The 19,087-nt window shown below is 58.0% G+C and overlaps 2 protein-coding genes across 5 annotated transcripts in view; one reads left to right on the plus strand and one right to left on the minus strand.

Annotated features, from left to right (window-relative positions):
* The first annotated feature begins 2,355 nt into the window (after positions 1–2,355).
* Positions 2,356–15,691, plus strand: TMOD4 (tropomodulin 4). 4 transcript variants are annotated; one of them, XM_088068509.1, is made up of 10 exons: positions 2,358–2,517; positions 3,313–3,446; positions 4,343–4,499; positions 5,641–5,763; positions 8,672–8,761; positions 9,569–9,699; positions 10,659–10,766; positions 12,385–12,528; positions 14,176–14,320; positions 15,427–15,560. In XM_088068509.1, the coding sequence occupies exons 2-10, from the start codon at positions 3,324–3,326 to the stop codon at positions 15,447–15,449; spliced, it is 1,044 nt and encodes a 347-aa protein (XP_087924635.1). In that variant the 5' UTR covers positions 2,358–2,517; positions 3,313–3,323; the 3' UTR covers positions 15,450–15,560. The 4 variants fall into 4 exon arrangements, with proteins under 4 accessions (XP_087924633.1, XP_087924635.1, XP_087924634.1 ...); XM_088068507.1 differs by lacking the exon at positions 14,176–14,320 and having other exon boundaries at positions 2,356–2,517; positions 15,427–15,691; XM_088068508.1 differs by lacking the exons at positions 2,358–2,517; positions 14,176–14,320 and adding an exon at positions 2,587–2,667 and having other exon boundaries at positions 15,427–15,691.
* A 1,222-nt stretch (positions 15,692–16,913) lies between these two features.
* The window catches only part of SCNM1 (sodium channel modifier 1), an 11,079-nt gene continuing 8,905 nt past the window's right edge, over positions 16,914–19,087 (minus strand). The window contains exons 7-9 of the mRNA XM_088068462.1: positions 18,107–18,210; positions 17,893–18,022; positions 16,914–17,013 (exon numbers count right to left, since the gene is read on the minus strand). Coding sequence (XP_087924588.1) covers positions 16,914–17,013; positions 17,893–18,022; positions 18,107–18,210 — 334 coding nt within the window. The remainder of the gene's footprint in view (positions 17,014–17,892; positions 18,023–18,106; positions 18,211–19,087) is intronic.

Consider the following 19,087-nt stretch of genomic DNA (forward strand, 5'->3'; position numbering starts at 1 on the left):
GCGTTCCCAGTGCCTGAAATCCTGGAATTCTGGGATCTTGGGGCGTTGGGATTTTGGGATTTGGGATGTTGGGGTTTTGGGATTTTGGGATTTGGCGGGATCGGGATATCGGCGTGGACGGCGGCCGCGGTTTCCTCGAGGAGCTCCTGGGAAGAGCGGCAGGAAATGATCGTGGAATGAAGCGTCCCCAGTGCCTGAAATCCTGGAATTCTGGGATTCTGGAGTGTTGGGATTTTGGGATTTGGGATTCTGGGGCATTGGGATTTAGGGGTTTCAGGATTTGGGATGTTTGGGTTTCGGGGTTTGGGATTTTGGGAGACAGGCTCATCCACAGCGATGGTTTCGTTGAGGGGCTCCTACCCAGAACGGCAAAAAATCATCGTCAAAGAGTTCCCAGTGCCTGAAATCCCGGGATTCTGGGATCTCGGGATCTCAGGACGTTGGGATTTGGGATTTAGGGATACGGGATCACCCGGAATGGTGTTTTATGGGGGTTTTTTTTGGGGGTCACTCTTCACCAGGGGTGTTGGAGGAGGGAATAAAGTGGAGTTGGGGTTGGTTTGGGTGGGGTGGTGAGAGATCCTAAAAAAAACGGGGTGGGATCCCCCTTTTCCAGGAAATCCTACAGGAAATTTGGGGTGGAATCCCCTTTTTCCAGGAAATCCTACAAAATTTGGGGTGGAATCCCCTTTTTCCATGAAATCCTACAGGAAATGTGGGGTGGAATCCCCTTTTTCCAGGAAATCCTACAAAATTTGGGGTGGAATCCCCTTTTTCCAGGAAATCCTACAGGAAATTTGGGGTGGGATCCCCTTTTTCCAGGAAATCCTACAGGAAATTTGGGGTGGAATCCCCTTTTTCCAGGAAATCCTACAGGAAATGTGGGGTGGAATCCCCTTTTTCCAGGAAATCCTACAAAATTTGAGGTGGGATCCCCTTTTTCCAGGAAATCCTACAAAATTTGAGGTGGGATCCCCCTTTTCCTGGAAATCCTACAGGAAATTTGGGGTGGAATCCCCTTTTTCCAGGAAATCCTACAGGAAATTTGGGGTGGAATCCCCTTTTTCCAGGAAATCCTACAGGAAATGTGGGGTGGAATCCCCTTTTTCCAGGAAATCCTACAGGAAATTTGGGGTGGAATCCCCTTTTTCCAGGAAATCCTACAGGAAATTTGGGGTGGAATCCCCTTTTTCCAGGAAATCCTACAAAATTTGAGGTGGGATCCCCCTTTTCCTGGAAATCCTACAATAAACAAGGTTCACAAACCCTTTTTTTACCCTATAAACGATTTGTGGGATCCCTTTTCCCAGAAAATCCTAAAATAAAGTTTATGGGATCCAGTTTTCCCGAAGATCCCACAAAATTCATTCCCAGCTCACCCCAAACCCCATTTGGATTTATAGGGTTGGGAAGGAGCTGCTCTCCCTTTCCCAGAGGTTTTTGGGATCAGGTTTTGGGATCAGGTTTTTGGGATCAGGTTTTTGGGATCAGGTTTTTGGGATCAGGTTTTGGGATCAGGTTTATAGGGTTGGGAAGGATCCGCTCTCCTTTCCCCGGAGGTTTTTTGGGATCAGGTTTTTGGGATCAGGTTTATAGGGTTGGGAAGGATCCGCTCTCCTTTCCCCGGAGGTTTTTTGGGATCAGGTTTTTGGGATCAGGTTTTTGGGATCAGGTTTTGGGATCAGGTTTTGGGATCAGGTTTTTGGGATCAGGTTTTTGGGATCAGGTTTTGGGATCAGGTTTTTGGGATCAGGTTTTTGGGATCAGGTTTTGGGATCAGGTTTTGGGATCAGGTTTTTGGGATCAGGTTTTTGGGATCAGGTTTATAGGATTGGGAAGGATCCGCTCTCCTTTTCCCAGAGCATTTTTTGGGATCAGGTTTTGGGATCAGGTTTATAGGATTGGGAAGGATCCCCTTTCCCAGAGGTTTTTGGGATCGGGTTTATAGGGTTGGGAAGGATCCGCTCTCCTTTCCCCGGAGGTTTTTGGGATCAGGTTTTGGGATCAGGTTTTGGGATCAGGTTTTTGGGATCAGGTTTATAGGGTTGGGAAGGATCCGCTCTCCTTTCCCCGGAGGTTTTTGGGATCAGGTTTTGGGATCAGGTTTATAGGGTTGGGAAGGATCCCCTTTCCCAGAGGTTTTTGGGATCAGGTTTATAGGGTTGGGAAGGAGCTGCTCTCCTTTCCCCGGAGGTTTTTGGGATCAGGTTTTTGGGATCAGGTTTTTGGGATCAGGTTTATAGGGTTGGGAAGGATCCGCTCTCCTTTCCCCGGAGGTTTTGGGGTCGGCGGGGCCCCGCGGGCCGGGGCGGGGCCCCGGTTCCCGATAAGGGCCGGGACTGGGATCCGCCCCTCGCGGCCCCAATAAAGCGCTGATCTCATGCCCTGAGCGGCCCCACAGCTTTGGGATCGCTTTGGGATCGGCCCCGGGCTCCGGGATCGCTTCGGGATCGGCCCCGCCCTTTGGGATCCCCTCTGGGATCGCCTTTAGGATCCGGCCCTTGGGATCGGCCCCAGGTACGGCCCCGCTGTCCCCGCCGTGTCCCCAAGGGGGTGGCGGCGGTGTCACCTCCCCCCGGTCCCGCCCCACAGATTTTGGGATTTGGGAGATCCCGGAGCCGCTTCCCAAAGGAATTCCCACGCTCCGAGGGGGGCGGGGCGGGGCAGGTGCGTCCCCACCTTGGGGACACGGCGGGGTGGCTTCTGTGGGGCGGCGACATTTGGGGACACGGCGGGGTGGCTTCTGTGGGGCGGCGACATTTGGGGACACGGCGGTTTGTCCCTCCTGTCACCCCTGGGGGGGGGTTTGGAATTTGGGGGGGCTCGGGGCGGAGCGGGGTGTGACCCTGGGAGGTGACAGAGGTTGGGGACAACTTTTGGGGTGCGCTCGGTGTCCCCAGGGGGTGGCACGGAGGGGTCCCCGGTGTCCCCAGCGCTGCCATTCCGCTGTCCCTCCGTGTCCCCACATGTCCCCCCCACATGTCCCCCGGTGTCCCCCGCTGTCCCTCCGTGTCTCCCCGCTGTCCCCCGGTGTCGCCAGCTGTCCCCCCGGTGTCCCGCGGTGTCCCCCGCTGTCCCCCCGCTGTCCCCCGGTGTCCCGCGGTGTCCCGCGGTGTCCCCAGCTTTCGCCGCTGTCCCCCCGCTGTCCCCAGCTCTGTCCCCCGGTGTCCCCCCGCTGTCCCCCCGCTGTCCCCAGCTCTGTCCCCCGGTGTCCCCCGGTGTCCCCCGCTGTCCCCCCGCTGTCCCCCCGCTGTCCCCCGCTGTCCCCCGGTGTCCCGCGGTGTCCCCAGCTGTCGCCGCTGTCCCCCGCAGTGCCCGCGGCCATGACGCCGTACCGGCAGGAGCTGGAGAAGTACCGCGACATCGACGAGGACAAAATCCTGCAGGAGCTGTCCCCGGAGGAGCTGGCACAGCTGGACAGCGAGCTGGCCGAGATGGACCCCGAGGTGACACCGGGACCACCGGGGGGGACACCGGGACCACCGGGGGGGACACCGGGACTGGGGGGGATACCGGGATGGACCCCGAGGTGACACCGGGACCACCGGGGGGGACACCGGGACCACCGGGGGGGGACACCGGGACCTGGGGGTGACACCAGGACCGGGAGGTGACACCGGGACCTGGGGGTGACACCGGGACCGGGAGGGGACACCGGGACCGGGAGGTGACACCGGGACCAGGGGGTGACACCGGGACCAGGGGGTGACACCGGGACCGGGAGGGGACACCGGGACCAGGGGGTGACACCGGGACCGGGAGGTGACACCGGGACCGGGAGGGGACACCGGGACCAGGAGGTGACACCGGGACCAGGGGGTGACACCGGGGCCGGGAGGTGACACCGGGGCTGAAGCGGGAGGTGACACCGGGACCAGGGGGTGACACCAGGACTGGGAGGTGACACCGGGGCCGGGAGGTGACACCGGGGCCGGGAGGTGACACCGGGACCAGGGGGTGACACCGGGACCGGGAGGGGACACCGGGACCAGGAGGTGACACCGGGACCAGGGGGTGACACCGGGACCGGGAGGTGACACCGGGACCAGGAGGTGACACCGGGACCAGGGGGTGACACCGGGGCCGGGAGGTGACACCGGGGCCGGGGGGTGACACCGGGGCTGAAGCGGGAGGTGACACCGGGACCAGGGGGTGACACCGGGACCGGGGGGTGACACCGGGGCTGAAGCGGGAGGTGACACCGGGACCGGGGGGTGACACCGGGGCTGAAGCGGGAGGTGACACCGGGGCCGGGGGATGACACCAGGACTGGGAGGTGACACCGGGGCTGGCGGGAGGTGACACCGGGAGCAGCGGGGGGTGACACGGGCGCTGTCCCCAGAACGTGCTGCTGCCGGCGGGGCTGCGCCAGCGGGACCAGACCCACAAGAGCCCCACGGGACCCCTGGACAGGGAGAAGCTGCTGCAGCACCTGGAGCGCCAGGCGCTGGAGACCGAGGAGAGACAGGACCTGGTGCCCTTCACCGGCGAGAAAAAAGGTCTGGGGACACTGGGGACAGCTGGGGACAGCTGGGGACAGCTGGGGACAGTGTGGGGACACTGAGGGGACACTGAGGGGACACTGAGGGGACACTGAGGGGACAGGGACACGCTGCTGCAGCACCTGGAGCGCTGGAGGCCGGGGAGCGCCAGGACCTCGTGCAAGGTGTGGGGACAGTGGGGACAGTCTGGGGACAGTCTGGGGACAGTGGGGACAGCCTGGGGACTGTCTGGGGACAGTCTGGGGATGGCCTGGGGACACTGAGGGGACACTGAGGGGACACTGAGGGGACACTGAGGGGACCGGGCCTCCAGGCTCGGGTATATTTAGCTCAGCCTGGCCAGCGGCTCGGGTGTCCTGGGCGAGCTGGGACCCTGCCAGCCCCGGGCACGGCCACCAGCGCTGGCACTGTCACCTCTGCAGTGTCACCAACCCCGGCACTGTCACCTCTGCAGTGCCACCAACCCCGGGCACGGCCACCAGCGCTGGCACTGTCACCTCTGCAGTGTCACCAACCCCGGGCACGGCCACCAGCGCTGGCACTGTCACCTCTGCAGTGTCACCAGCCCCGGGCACGGCCACCAGCGCTGGCACTGTCACCTCTGCAGTGCCACCAACCCCGGCACTGTCACCTCTGCAGTGCCACCAGCCCTGGCACTGTCACCTCTGCAGTGCCACCAACCCCGGGCATGGCCACCAGTGCTGGCACTGTCACTGTCCCTGCCACTGTCACCTCCTCAGTGCCACCAACCCCGGCACTGTCACCGTCCCTGGCACTGTCACCCACTGCCAATGTCACCCCCCTGGCACAGTGTCCCTCCCTCAGGCCATGGCCCTGTGTCCTGTGTCCCCGACCATTGTGGCAGTGTCCCCGTGCTTGCTGGGACACTGTCCCACTGTCCCCGTGTGTCCCCAGGGAAGCCGTTTGTCCCCTGTGTCCCCATGTCCCCAATGTGTCCCCATGTGTCCCCAGTGTGTCCCCATGTCCCCAATGTGTCCCCATGTCCCCAGGGAAGCCGTTTGTCCCCAGTGTGTCCCCATGTCCCCAATGTGTCCCCAATGTGTCCCCATGTCCCCAATGTGTCCCCAATGTGTCCCCATGTCCCCAATGTGTCCCCAATGTGTCCCCATGTCCCCAGGGAAGCCGTTTGTCCCCAAGGCGCGGGGGCCGGAGCTGCCGCGGGAGGAGCAGGTGACGCTGGAGCCGGAGCTGGAGGAGGCGCTGGCCAACGCCACCGAGGCCGAGATGTGCGACCTGGCCGGTGGGAACGGGATCGGGATCGGGATCGGGAACGGGATCGGGATCGGGATCGGGATCGGGATCGGGATCGGGAACGGGATCGGGATCGGGATCGGGAACGGGATCGGGATCGGGATCGGGAATGTGGGAACAGGATCGGGATCGGGATCGGGAATGTGGGAACGGGATCGGGAACGGGATCGGGATCGGGATCGGGAATGGGATCGGGAACGGGAACGGGATCGGGAACGGGATCGGGATCGGGATCGGGATCGGGAACGGGATCGGGATCGGGATCGGGAATGTGGGAACGGGATCGGGATCGGGATCGGGAATGTGGGAACGGGATCGGGAACGGGATCGGGATCGGGATCGGGAACGGGATCGGGATCGGGATCAGGATCGGGAACGGGATCGGGATCGGGATCGGGATCGGGATCGGGATCGGGAACGGGATCGGGAACGGGATCGGGAACGGGAACGGGAATGTGGGAACGGGATCGGGAACGGGAATGGGATCGGGAATGTGGGAACGGGATCGGGATCAGGATCGGGATCGGGATCGGGAATGGGAATGGGATCGGGATCGGGATCGGGATCGGGAACGGGAACGGGATCGGGATCGGGAACGGGATCGGGATCGGGAATGGGAATGGGATCGGGATCGGGATCGGGATCGGGAATGTGGGAACGGGATCGGGAACGGGAACGGGAATGGGATCGGGAACGGGATCGGGAACGGGATCGGGATCGGGAACGGGATTGGGAATGTGGGAATGGGAATGGGATCGGGAACGGGATCGGGAACGGGATCGGGAACGGGATCGGGAACGGGAACGGGAATGGGAACGGGATTGGGAACGGGATCGGAAATGTGGGAATGGGAATGGGATCGGGAACAGGATCGGGAACGGGATCGGGAACGGGATCGGGAATGGGAACGGGATTGGGAATGGGATCGGAAATGTGGGAATGGGAATGGGATCGGGAATGGGATCGGGATCGGGATTGGGAACGGGATTGGGAACAGGATCTGGAATGTGGGAATGGGATCGGGAATGGGATGGGGATCGGGATCGGGAACGGGATCGGGAACAGGATCTGGAATGTGGGAATGGGATCGGGAATGGGATGGGGACGGGATGGGAATGTGGGATCGGGATTGGGAATGTGGGAATGGGATCAGGAATGGGATTGGGGTCGGGATTGGGGATGGGAATGGGATTGGGGACATGGATGGGGTTGGAATCGGGGTGGGATCTGTAAAGGATGGGACAGGATTTCCATGGGATTCCCCTGGGATGGGGATGGGATTGGGATGGGATTGGGATGGGATTGGGATGGGATTCCCCTGGGATTCCCGTGGGATTCCCGTGGGATTGGGATGGGATTGGGATGGGATTGGGATGGGATTGGGATGGGATTGGGATGGGATTCCCCTGGGATTGGGATGGGATTGGGATGGGATTCCCCTGGGATTGGGATGGGATTGGGATGGGATTCCCCTGGGATTCCCCTGGGATTGGGATGGGATTCCCCTGGGATTCCCGTGGGATTCCCGTGGGATTGGGATGGGATTCCCGTGGGATTCCCCTGGGATTCCCGTGGGATTCCCGTGGGATTCCCGTGGGATCCCGTGGGACGGAACGAGGCCGGGCTCTGCAGGCCGGGATCCGCACGGGGCCGGGAGCGGCGGCAGGAGGGGCCTCGGCCCAGGGTAACACCGGGTGCCACACCTGTGTCACACCTGAGTGTCACTGTCACACCTGGGTGTCACTGTCACACACCTGAGTGTCACTGTCACACACCTGTGTCACACCTGAGTGTCACTGTCACACCTGGGTGTCACTGTCACACACCTGAGTGTCACTGTCACACACCTGTCACACCTGAGTGTCACTGTCACACCTGGGTGTCACTGTCACACACCCGAGTGTCACTGTCACACACCTGTGTCACACCTGGGTGTCACTGTCACACACCCGAGTGTCACTGTCACACCTGGGTGTCACTGTCACACACCCGAGTGTCACTGTCACACACCTGTGTCACACCTGGGTGTCACTGTCACACACCCGAGTGTCACTGTCACACCTGGGTGTCACTGTCACACACCTGAGTGTCACTGTCACACACCTGTGTCACACCTGGGTGTCACTGTCACACACCCGAGTGTCACTGTCACACCTGGGTGTCACTGTCACACACCTGAGTGTCACTGTCACACCTGGGTGTCACTGTCACACCTGGGTGTCACTGTCACACACCTGTCACACCTGAGTGTCACTGTCACACCTGGGTGTCACTGTCACACACCTGTCACACCTGAGTGTCACTGTCACACCTGGGTGTCACTGTCACACACCCGAGTGTCACTGTCACACACCTGTGTCACACCTGTCACACCTGAGTGTCACTGTCACACACCTGAGTGCCACACCCGTGTCACACCTGTCACACCTGGGTGTCACTGTCACACACCTGTGTCACTGTCACACACCTGTCACTGTCACACACCTGTCACACACCTGCGTGTCACACCTGTCACACATCTGTCACACCTGGGTGCCACATCTGTCCCTGTGTCACACACCTGTGTGTCACACACACAGTTCCAGTGCCACACTGGGTGTTCCCCTCCCTGCTGTCCCCCCGATGTCCCCATGTCCCCCCAATGTCCCCATGTCCCCCCAATGTCCCCATGTCCCCCCGATGTCCCCTGCTGTCCCCTGATGTCCCTCACTGTCCCCTGCTGTCCCCATGTCCCCCTGCTGTCCCCACTGTCCCTGATGTCCCTCACTGTCCCCTGTGTCCCCCTGCTGTCCCCTGCTGTCCCCTGCTGTCCCCTGATGTCCCTCACTGTCCCCTGCTGTCCCCTGTGTCACCGTGCTGTCCCCTGTGTCACCGTGCTGTCCCCTGTGTCCCCACAGCCATCCTGGGCATGTACACGCTGATGAGTAACAAGCAGTACTACGATGCCATCTGCAGTGGGGACATCTGCAACACCGAGGGCATCAACAGTGAGTGACACTGGGGACAGTGGGGACACTGGGGACATCTGGGGACACTGGGGACATCAGCAGTGAGTGACACTGGGGACACTGGGGACACTGGGGACACTGGGGACACTGGGGACACTGGGGACATCAACAGTGAGTGACACTGGGGACACTGGGGACACTGGGGACACTGGGGACATTGGGGACACTGGGGACACTGGGGACATTGGGGACACTGGGGACACTGGGGACACCAACAGTGAGTGACACTGGGGACACTGGAGACATCTGGGGACACTGGGGACAGTGGGGACACTGGGGACACCAACAGTGAGTGACACTGGGGACACCACTGGGGACACTGGGGACATTGGTGACATCAACAGTGAGTGACCGGGATGGGGACAGGGACAGGGACAGGGACACAAACGGCCCCACGGGGAAGTTGGGGAGGGGTTTGAGGACCAAACTCGTGTGTCCCCCTGTCCCTGAGCGCTGTCCCCGTGTCCCCACGGTGTCCCCACACTGTCCCCACGGTGTCCCCACGCTGTCCCCATGTCCCCACACTGTCCCCACACTGTCCCCACGCTGTCCCCGTGTCCCCACGCTGTCCCCATGTCCCCACGCTGTCCCAGGTGTGGTACAGCCGGACCGGTACCGGCCGGTTCCGGACGAGCCCCTGATCCCCACGCTGTCCCCGTGTCCCCGCGCTGTCCCCATGTCCCCACGGTGTCCCCACGGTGTCCCCATGTCCCCACGCTGTCCCCACACTGTCCCCATGTCCCCACGGTGTCCCCACGGTGTCCCCATGTCCCCACGCTGTCCCAGGTGTGGTACAGCCGGACCGGTACCGGCCGGTTCCGGACGAGCCGCCGAACCCCACGGACGTGGCCGAGACTCTGCGGCGGCTGCAGGAGAACGACCCCGCACTGCTGGACGTCAACCTCAACAACATCAAGGTGACACTGTCCCCAAGGTGTCCCCAAAGTGTCCCCAAGGTGTCCCCAAGGTGTCCCCAGGGTGTCCCCAAAGTGTCCCCAGAGTGTCCCCAAGGTGTCCCCAAGGTGTCCCCAAGGTGTCCCCAGAGTGTCCCCAAGGTGTCCCCAAGGTGTCCCCAAGGTGTCCCCAGAGTGTCCCCAAGGTGTCCCCAAGGTGTCCCCAGAGTGTCCCCAAAGTGTCCCCAAAGTGTCCCCAGGGTGTCCCCAGGGTGTCCCCAAAGTGTCCCCAGGGTGTCCCCAAAGTGTCCCCAGAGTGTCCCCAGAGTGTCCCCAGAGTGTCCCCAAAGTGTCCCCAAAGTGTCCCCAGAGTGTCCCCAGAGTGTCCCCAGAGTGTCCCCAGAGTGTCCCCAAAGTGTCCCCAAAGTGTCCCCAGAGTGTCCCCAAAGTGTCCCCAGAGTGTCCCCAGAGTGTCCCCAGAGTGTCCCCAGAGTGTCCCCAAAGTGTCCCCAAAGTGTCCCCAGGGTGTCCCCAGAGTGTCCCCAGGGTGTTGGGTCCTATCCTGGGGTGTCCCCAGGGGTGATCCTTGTCCCACAATGTCCCCGGGGTGTCCCCAGAGTGTCCCCAAAGAGTCCCCAGAGTGTCCCCAAAGAGCCCCCAAAGTGTCCCCAGGGTGTCCCCAAGGGGGTGGTCCTTGTCCCCTGGTGTCCCCAGGACATCCCTGTCCCCTCATGTCCCCTCATGTCCCCTCATGTCCCCTCATGTCCCCTGGTGTCCCCTGGACATCCCTGTCCCCCCCGTGTCCCCCCATGTCCCCTCGTGTCCCCTCATGTCCCCTCGTGTCCCCTGGTGTCCCCAGGACATCCCTGTCCCCTCATGTCCCCTCGTGTCCCCTCATGTCCCCTCGTGTCCCCTGGTGTCCCCAGGACATCCCTGTCCCCTCATGTCCCCTCATGTCCCCTGGTGTCCCCTGGTGTCCCCAGGACATCCCTGTCCCCACGCTCGAGGCCATCTGCGGGGCCATCAGGACCAACACCCACGTGCGCAGCCTCAGCCTGGTGGCCACGCGCAGCAACGACCTCGTGGCCAACGTGAGTCCCCAAATGTCCCCAAATGTCCCCAAATGCTGTCACCGGGTGTCCCTGGGTGTCTCTGAATGGTGTCCCCAAATGTCCCCACGTGGCTTTAGGGACAGCGCCACCCCTGTGTCCCCAAATGTCCCCACGTGGTTTTGGGGATGGTGCCACCCCTGTGTCCCCAAATGTCCCCACATGGCTTCGGGGACAGCGCCACCCCTGTGTCCCCAAATGTCCCCACGTGGCTTTGGGGATGGTGCCACCCCTGTGTCCCCAAATGTCCCCACATGGCTTCGGGGATGGTGCCACCCCTGTGTCCCCAAATGTCCCCACGTGGCTTTGGGGATGGTGCCACCCCTGTGTCCCCAAATGTCCCCACGTGGTTTTGGGGATGGTGCCACCCCTGTGTCCCCAAATGTCCCCACATGGCTTTGGGGACGGTGCCACCCCTGTGTCCCCAAATGTCCCCACGTGGCTTTGGGGATGGTGCCACCCCTGTGTCCCCAAATGTCCCCACATGGCTTTGGGGATGGTGCCACCCCTGTGTCCCCAAATGTCCCTCCACGTTTGGTGGCAGTCCCTGCCCCGTGTCCCTAAAGGTCCCCAGATGTCCCTGGGGAGTTTGGGGACAGTCCCTGCCGCTGTCCCCGGTGTCCCCAGCCAGGTTGGGGACAGTCCCCACCCCGTGCCTGTCCCCACATTCCTGGGACACCAAGGGCAGTGTCCCTACAGTGCCACCCTGGTGTCACTGCGGTGTCACCCTGGTGTCACTGTGTGTCCCTCAGGTGTCACTGCGGTGTCACCCTGGTGTCACTGTGTGTCCCTCAGGTGTCACTGCGGTGTCACTGCGGTGTCACCCTGGTGTCACTGTGTGTCCCTCAGGTGTCACTGCGGTGTCACCCGGTGTCACTGTGTGTCCCTCAGGTGTCACTGTGTGTCCCTCAGGTGTCACTCAGGTGTCACTCAGGTGTCACTCTGGTGTCACTCAGGTGTCCCTCAGGTGTCACTGTGTGTCCCTCAGGTGTCACTCAGGTGTCACTCAGGTGTCACTGTGTGTCCCTCAGGTGTCACTCAGGTGTCCCTCAGGTGTCACTCAGGTGTCACTCAGGTGTCACTCTGGTGTCCCTCAGGTGTCACTCAGGTGTCACTCAGGTGTCACTCTGGTGTCACTGTGTGTCCCTCAGGTGTCACTCTGGGCCCACTTTGGTGTCACTTTGGGGCCACTTTGGGGCCATTTAGGTGTCCCTGCGGTGTCACTGTGTGTCCCTGCGGTGTCACTGTGTGTCCCTGTGTGTCACTGTGTGTCACTGTGTGTCCCTGCGGTGTCACTGTGTGTCCCTGTGTGTCCCTGCGGTGTCACTGTGTGTCCCTGCGGTGTCACTGTGTGTCCCTGTGTGTCCCTGCGGTGTCACTGTGTGTCCCTGCGGTGTCACTGTGTGTCCCTGTGTGTCACTGTGTGTCACTGTGTGTCCCTGCGGTGTCACTGTGTGTCCCTGTGTGTCCCTGCGGTGTCACTGTGTGTCCCTGCGGTGTCACTGTGTGTCCCTGTGTGTCCCTGCGGTGTCACTGTGTGTCCCTGCGGTGTCCCTGTGTGTCCCTGCGGTGTCACTGTGTGTCCCCGTGTTGTCCCCAGGCGGTGGCCGAGATGCTGGAGCACAACCGGAGCCTGCAGAGCCTCAACCTCGAGTCCAACTTCATCAGCAGCGCCGGCGTCCTGCGGCTGCTGGGGGCCGTGGGCCAGTGCCCCACCCTGAGCGAGCTGCGCCTGGACAACCAGGTGACACTGGGGACACTGGGGACACTGGGGACATCAACAGTGAGTGACACTGCGGACACTGGGGACACTGGGGACACTGGGGACACTGGGGACATCAGCAGTGAGTGACACTGGGGACACTGGGGGCACTGGGGACATCAACAGTGAGTGACACTGGGGACACTGGGGACACTGGGGACACTGGGGACACTGGGGACATTGGAGACATTGGGGACATTGGGGATATCGGGGACAGTGGGGACATTGAGGACACTGGGGACACTGGGGACATTGGGGACATTGGGGACACTGGGGGGGTGTGACAGTGACAGTGACACAGTGACAGTGACACAGTGACAATGACACAGTGACACAGTGACAGTGACAATGACACAGTGACAGTGACAGTGACACAGTGACAGTGAGACAGTGACAATGACACAGTGACAGTGACACAGTGACAGTGACAGTGACACAGTGACAGTGACACAGTGACAGTGACAGTGACACAGTGACAGTGACACAGTGACACAGTGACAATGACACAGTGACACAGTGACAGTGACACAGTGACAATGACACAGTGACACAGTGACAATGACACAGTGACACAGTGACAGTGACACAGTGACAGTGACAGTGACAGTGACACAGTGACAATGACACAGTGACACAGTGACAGTGACACAGTGACACAGTGACAGTGACACAGTGACAGTGACACAGTGACACAGTGACAGTGACACAGTGACAGTGACACAGTGACAGTGACACAGTGACACAGTGACACAGTGACAGTGACACAGTGACACAGTGACACAGTGACAGTGACACAGTGACAGTGACACAGTGACACAGTGACAGTGACACAGTGACAGTGACAGTGACACAGTGACACAGTGACAGTGACACAGTGACAGTGACACAGTGACACAGTGACAGTGACAGTGACACAGTGACAGTGACACAGTGACAGTGACACAGTGACAGTGACAGTGACACAGTGACACAGTGACAGTGACACAGTGACAGTGACACAGTGACACAGTGACAGTGACAGTGACACAGTGACAGTGACAGTGACACAGTGACACCCCCGCAGTGCCAGCGCTTTGGGGACACGGTGGAGATGGCTCTGGCGGCCACCCTGGAGCGCTGCCCGTCCCTGCTGGGGACACTGGGGGGGTGTGACAGTGACAGTGACAGTGACAATGACACAGTGACACAGTGACAGTGACACAGTGACAATGACGCAGTGACACAGTGACAGTGAGACAGTGACACAGTGACAGTGACACAGTGACAATGACGCAGTGACACAGTGACACAGTGACACAATGACACAGTGACACAATGACACAGTGACAGTGACACAGTGACACAGTGACAGTGACACAGTGACACAGTGACACAGTGACAGTGACACAGTGACAGTGACACAGTGACACAGTGACAGTGACACAGTGACAATGACGCAGTGACACAGTGACACAGTGACACAATGACACAGTGACACAATGACACAGTGACAGTGACACAGTGACACAGTGACAGTGACACAGTGACAATGACACAGTGACAGTGACAATGACACAGTGACACAGTGACAATGACACAGTGACAATGACACAGTGACACAGTGACAGTGACACAGTGACACTGTCTCAGTGCCAGCGCTTTGGGGACACGGTGGAGATGGCTCTGGCGGCCACCCTGGAGCGCTGCCCGTCGCTGCTCCGGCTCGGTTACACCTTCACCCTGCAGGGCCCGCGGGCGCGCGCCGCCGCCGCCCTCACCCGCAACAGCGAGCTCCGTGAGTGCCACCGACTGTCACCGGGGGTCACCGGGGGTCACCAAGGGTCACCAGGGGTCACTGAGTGTCACTGGGGGTCACCGGGGGTCACCGGGGGTCACTGAGTGTCACCGGGGGTCACCGGGGGTCACCAGGGGTCACTGAGTGTCACCGGGGGTCACCAAGGGTCACCGGGGTCACCGGGGGTCACCGACTGTCACCGGGGGTCACCGGGGGTCACCAGGGGTCACTGAGTGTCACCGGGGGTCACCGGGGGTCACCAGGGGTCACCAGGGGTCACTGAGTGTCACCGGGGGTCACCGGGGGTCACCAGGGGTCACCGGGGTAACCAGGGGTCACCGGGGGTCACTGAGTGTCACTGAGTGTCACCGGGGGTCACCGGGGTAACCGGGGGTCACTGAGTGTCACCAGGGGTCACCGGGGTAACCGGGGGTCACCAGGGGTCACCAAGGGTCACCAAGGGTCACCGGGGGTCACCGGGGGTCACCAGGGGTCACTGAGTGTCACTGGGGGTCACCGGGGTAACCGGGAGTCACCGGGGGTCACCAGGGGTCACCGGGGGTCACCAAGGGTCACCGGGGGTCACTGAGTGTCACCAAGGGTCACCGGGGGTCACCAGGGGTCACTGGGGGTCACCAGGGGTCACTGAGTGTCACCAAGGGTCACCGGGGTAACCGGGGGTCACCAGGGGTCACCGGGGGTCACTGAGTGTCACCGGGGGTCACCAAGTGTCACTGGGGTCACCAAATGTCCCCGGGGTCCCCAGGGGTCAACAAGAGTCCCCAAATGTCCCCAAAGAGTCCCCAAAGAGTCCCCAGGTGTCCCCAAGGGTCCCCAAATGGCCCTAAGGGACCACAAAGAGTCCCCAGGTGTCCCCAAGGGTCCCCAGGATGGAATTTGGGGTCCCAGATTTGTCCCTCCCCCAATCCCAGGAGCTCCTGGATGTCCCCAAATGTCCCCAAATGTCCCCTGGGGAATTCGGGGTCCCAGATTTGTCCTTCCCCCAATCCCTGGATGTCCCCAAATGTCCCCAAATGTCCCCAAATGTCCCCTGGGGAATTTGGGGTCCCAGCCCTGACCCCCCCTCCCCTTTTTCCCCTCCCCAGGTCGCCAACAGAAGAAATCCTAAAAATCCCTCCGAGCTCGGAAACCTCCGGAATGAAGTGGAAAAATGCCGGGAAAAGGCGCGGATTTGGGAATTCCCGGGGAGAATTCCCGCTGGGAATGTGGGAAAAGGAGGGGGACGGGGCCGGGAGGGGTCCCCAGAACCCCCAGATCCCTTCCCGGGGAATTCACGGCTCTCCGGGGAAAAATGCAAAGGAAAAAGTTTCGTTCTCCCCTCCCAGGAAAATAAAAATTCAAAATGAAAAATTCTCCTCCGTCCAAAAATCCCAAAGAAATCCCAAAAATATCCCGAAAAAAATCTCCCAAAATTCCCCCCAAAAAATCCCAAAAAATCTCCCAAAATTCCCCCCAAAAAATCCCAAAAAATCTCCCAAAATTCCCCCCAAAAAATCTCCCAAAATTACCCCCAAAAAATCCCAAAAAATCTCCCAAAATTCCAAAAAAAATCTCCCAAAATTCCCCCCCAAAAATCCCAAAAATCTCCCAAAACTATGCCCAAAAATTCCCTAAAAAATGTCCCAGAAAACCCCCAAGAAATTCCCTTAAAAATCTCCCCAAAATTTCCCCCAAAATTCCCCCCAAAAAATCCCAAAAATCCCCCAAAATTCCCCCCCAAAAATCCCCCAAAATTCCCCCCAAAAAATCCCAAAAATCCCCAAAAATTCCCCCAAAAAATCCCAAAAATCTCCCAAAATTTTCCCCAAAATTCCCCCCAAGAAATTCCAAAAATCCCCAAAAATTCCCCCCAAAAAATCCCCAAAAATCCCCAAAATTCCCCAAAATTATCCCAAAAATTCCCCAAAATTTATCCCCAAAATCCCCAAAAATTCCCCAAAATTATCCCAAAAATTCCCTTAAAATTATCCCAAAAATTCCCCTAAAATTTGGAATAATTATCCCAAAAATTCCTCTAAAAAATCCCAAAAATCCCCAAAAATTCCCCCCAAAAATCCCAAAAATCCCCCAAAATTTCCCCCCAAAAATCCCAAAAATCCCCAAAAATTCCCCCCAAAAAATCCCAAAAATCCCCCAAAATTCCCCCCAAAAAATCCCAAAAATCCCCCAAAATTCCCCCCAAAAAATCCCCAAAATCCCCCAAAATTCCCCCCAAAAATCCCCCAAAAAATCCCAAAAATCCCCCAAAATTCCCCCCAAAAAATCCCAAAAATCCCCCAAAATTCCCCCCAAAAAATCCCAAAAATCCCCAAAAATTCCCCCCAAAAATCCCAAAAATCCCCCAAAAAATCCCAAAAATCCCCCAAAAATCCCCCAAAATCCCCCCAAAAAATCCCAAAAATTCTCTCAAAAAATCCCCAAAAAATCCCGAAAAATCTCCCAAAATCCTCACAAAAAATTCCAAAAAAATTCCAAAAAAATTCCAAAAAAATCCTGTTTAATTCCCGGGGGGTCTGGGGACATTTGGGGACATTTGGGGACACCTGGGGACACCTGGGGACACCTGGGGCCGTCAGGCCGGGGGCAGCGGCGGCGGCTCCTCCTCGTCGGAGTCGAACTCGGCGTTGTCGTCCTTGATCCAATTCCCGGCGGGATCCTGGAGCCAGCCCCGGCTGCAAGGGGGGAAAATCGGGATTGGGAATTCCTTGGGATGTTTCAGGAATTTTGGGGGATTTTTTAAGGAATTTTGGGGTTTTAAACGGAATTTTAGAGGATTTTTTTTTTTAAGGTTTTTTTAAGGAATTTTTTAGGATTTTTGGGGATATTTTAGAGATTTTGGGGGATTTTTTTTAGGAATTTTGGGGAGTTTTCAGGGAGCTTTTGGGAAATTTTTTGGGGATTTTTAAAGGAATTTTTGGGAATTTTTTTTTGATTTTTAAAGGAATTTTTGGGAATTTTTTGGGGATTTTTAAAGGAATTTTTGGGTATTGTTTTTTGGTTTTTAAAGGAATTTTTGAGGAATTTTTTGTGTGAATTTTTTTGGTTTTGTGGGGGATTTTTGAGGATTTTTTTGGGAATATTTTGGGGAATTTTGGAGGAATTTTTTGGGGATATTTTGGTGATTTTTCCCAGAATTTTTTGGGATATTTTGGTGATTTTTCCCGGAATTTTTTGGGGATATTTTGGTGATTTTTCCCAGAATTTTTTGGGATATTTTGGGGAATTTTGGAGGAATTTTTTGGGGATATTTTGGTGATTTTTCCCAGAATTTTTTGGGATATTTTGGGGAATTTTGGAGGAATTTTTTGGGATATTTTGGTGATTTTTCCCAGAATTTTTTGGGATATTTTGGTGATTTTTCCCGGAATTTTTTGGGATAGTTTGGTGATTTTTCCCGGAATTTTTTGGGATATTTTGGTGATTTTTCCCAGAATTTTTTGGGATATTTTGGTGATTTTTCCCGGAATTTTTTGGGATATTTTGGTGATTTTTCCCGGAATTTTTTGGGATATTTTGGGGAATTTTTCCCGGAATTCCCGAGCCCGGCTCACCTGCGCAGGTGCAGGTGGTGCCTCAGGATCCGCAGCCGCTCCGGACTCTCGGAAATCCGGGAATTCCCCTTCGGCCCCTCGGAAATCCGGGAATTCCCTTTCCTTCCCGCTTTCCTCCCCTTGGCAACACCTGGGGGAGCGAGGAAGGAGCCGCTGGGAATTCCGGGAATGGGGAATTCCCGGGAAAACCCCCGGAATTCGGGGGGTTTCTCACCCTCTGCGTGGGGATTTTCGGGATTCCCGGGATTCCGGAGCGGCTCCGGCGGCGTCTGGGAATTTTTTGGGATCATCCCAACCCGGCAGCTGCTGCTCTTTGTCCTGGGAGGGGGGAAAGGAGAGGAGGTGAATCCCAAAAAATTCCCTTTCCTGGGAATTTTGGGGTTTTACCAGTTCTGATCCCGCCAATCGCCATCCCAGGAATTCCAGAAGCTTCTCCCCGTCCTTCCCTGGAAATCCCAGAACTTTTCCCGCTGTCCCTGCGGCCCTTTCCCAGCTTTTCCCGATTTTTCCCATTTTTTTCCCCATTTCTCCCCACGTTTTCCCAGATTTTATTTCCCCCCATTTTTCCCCGTGTTTTTCCCGGTGTTTTTCCCAGTGTTTTCCCGGTGCTTTTCCCGGTATTATTCCCGGTGTTGTTATTCCCGGTGTTGTTTTTCCCGGTGTTATTCTCGGTGTTTTTCCCGGTGTCATTCCCAGTGTTATTCCCGGTTTTCCCCGGTGTTTTCCCGGTGTTATTCTCGGTGTTTTTCCCATTTTTTTCCCCGTGTTATTCCCGGTGTTTTTCCCGGTGTTATTCCCGGTGCTTTTCCCAGTTTCCCTGGTGTTTTTCCTACTGTTATTTCCGCTGTTATTTATTCCCGCTGTTGTTATTCCCGCTGTTATTATTCCCAATGTTATTCCCACTGTTGTTATTCCCGCTGTTGTTATTCCCGCTGTTATTTATTCCCGCTGTTGTTCCCAGTGTTATTCCCGGTGTTTTTCCCACTGTTATTCCCGCTGTTGTTATTCCCGCTGTTGTTCCCACTGTTATTCCCGCTGTTGTTATTCCCGCTGTTTCTCACGGCTGTTTCCGGCAGCGGCTGTTGTAGGGGGCGGAGCTCAGGAGCGCGCTCCGGGCGATCCGGCGCGTCCGGGCCAGCAGGGGGGCCTGCAACAGCCAATGGCAGCGCGACACGCCCACCGGGACACGCCCACC

The sequence above is a fragment of the Pseudopodoces humilis genome, chromosome 31 (assembly GCF_049639895.1).
Source record: "Pseudopodoces humilis isolate 2021_Gansu_Grassland_sample_001 chromosome 31, ASM4963989v1, whole genome shotgun sequence".
Taxonomy (NCBI): domain Eukaryota; kingdom Metazoa; phylum Chordata; class Aves; order Passeriformes; family Paridae; genus Pseudopodoces; species Pseudopodoces humilis.

Coding starts and splice junctions, on each gene's coding strand:
- TMOD4 (XM_088068507.1), top strand. CDS start 3,324: ATGACGCCGTACCGGCAGGAGCTGGAGAAGTACCGCGACATCGACGAG. Junction 4,500..5,640: donor CTTCACCGGCGAGAAAAAAG/GTCTGGGGACAC, acceptor CCATGTCCCCAG/GGAAGCCGTTTGTCCCCAAG. Junction 9,700..10,658: donor TCAACCTCAACAACATCAAG/GTGACACTGTCC, acceptor TGGTGTCCCCAG/GACATCCCTGTCCCCACGCT.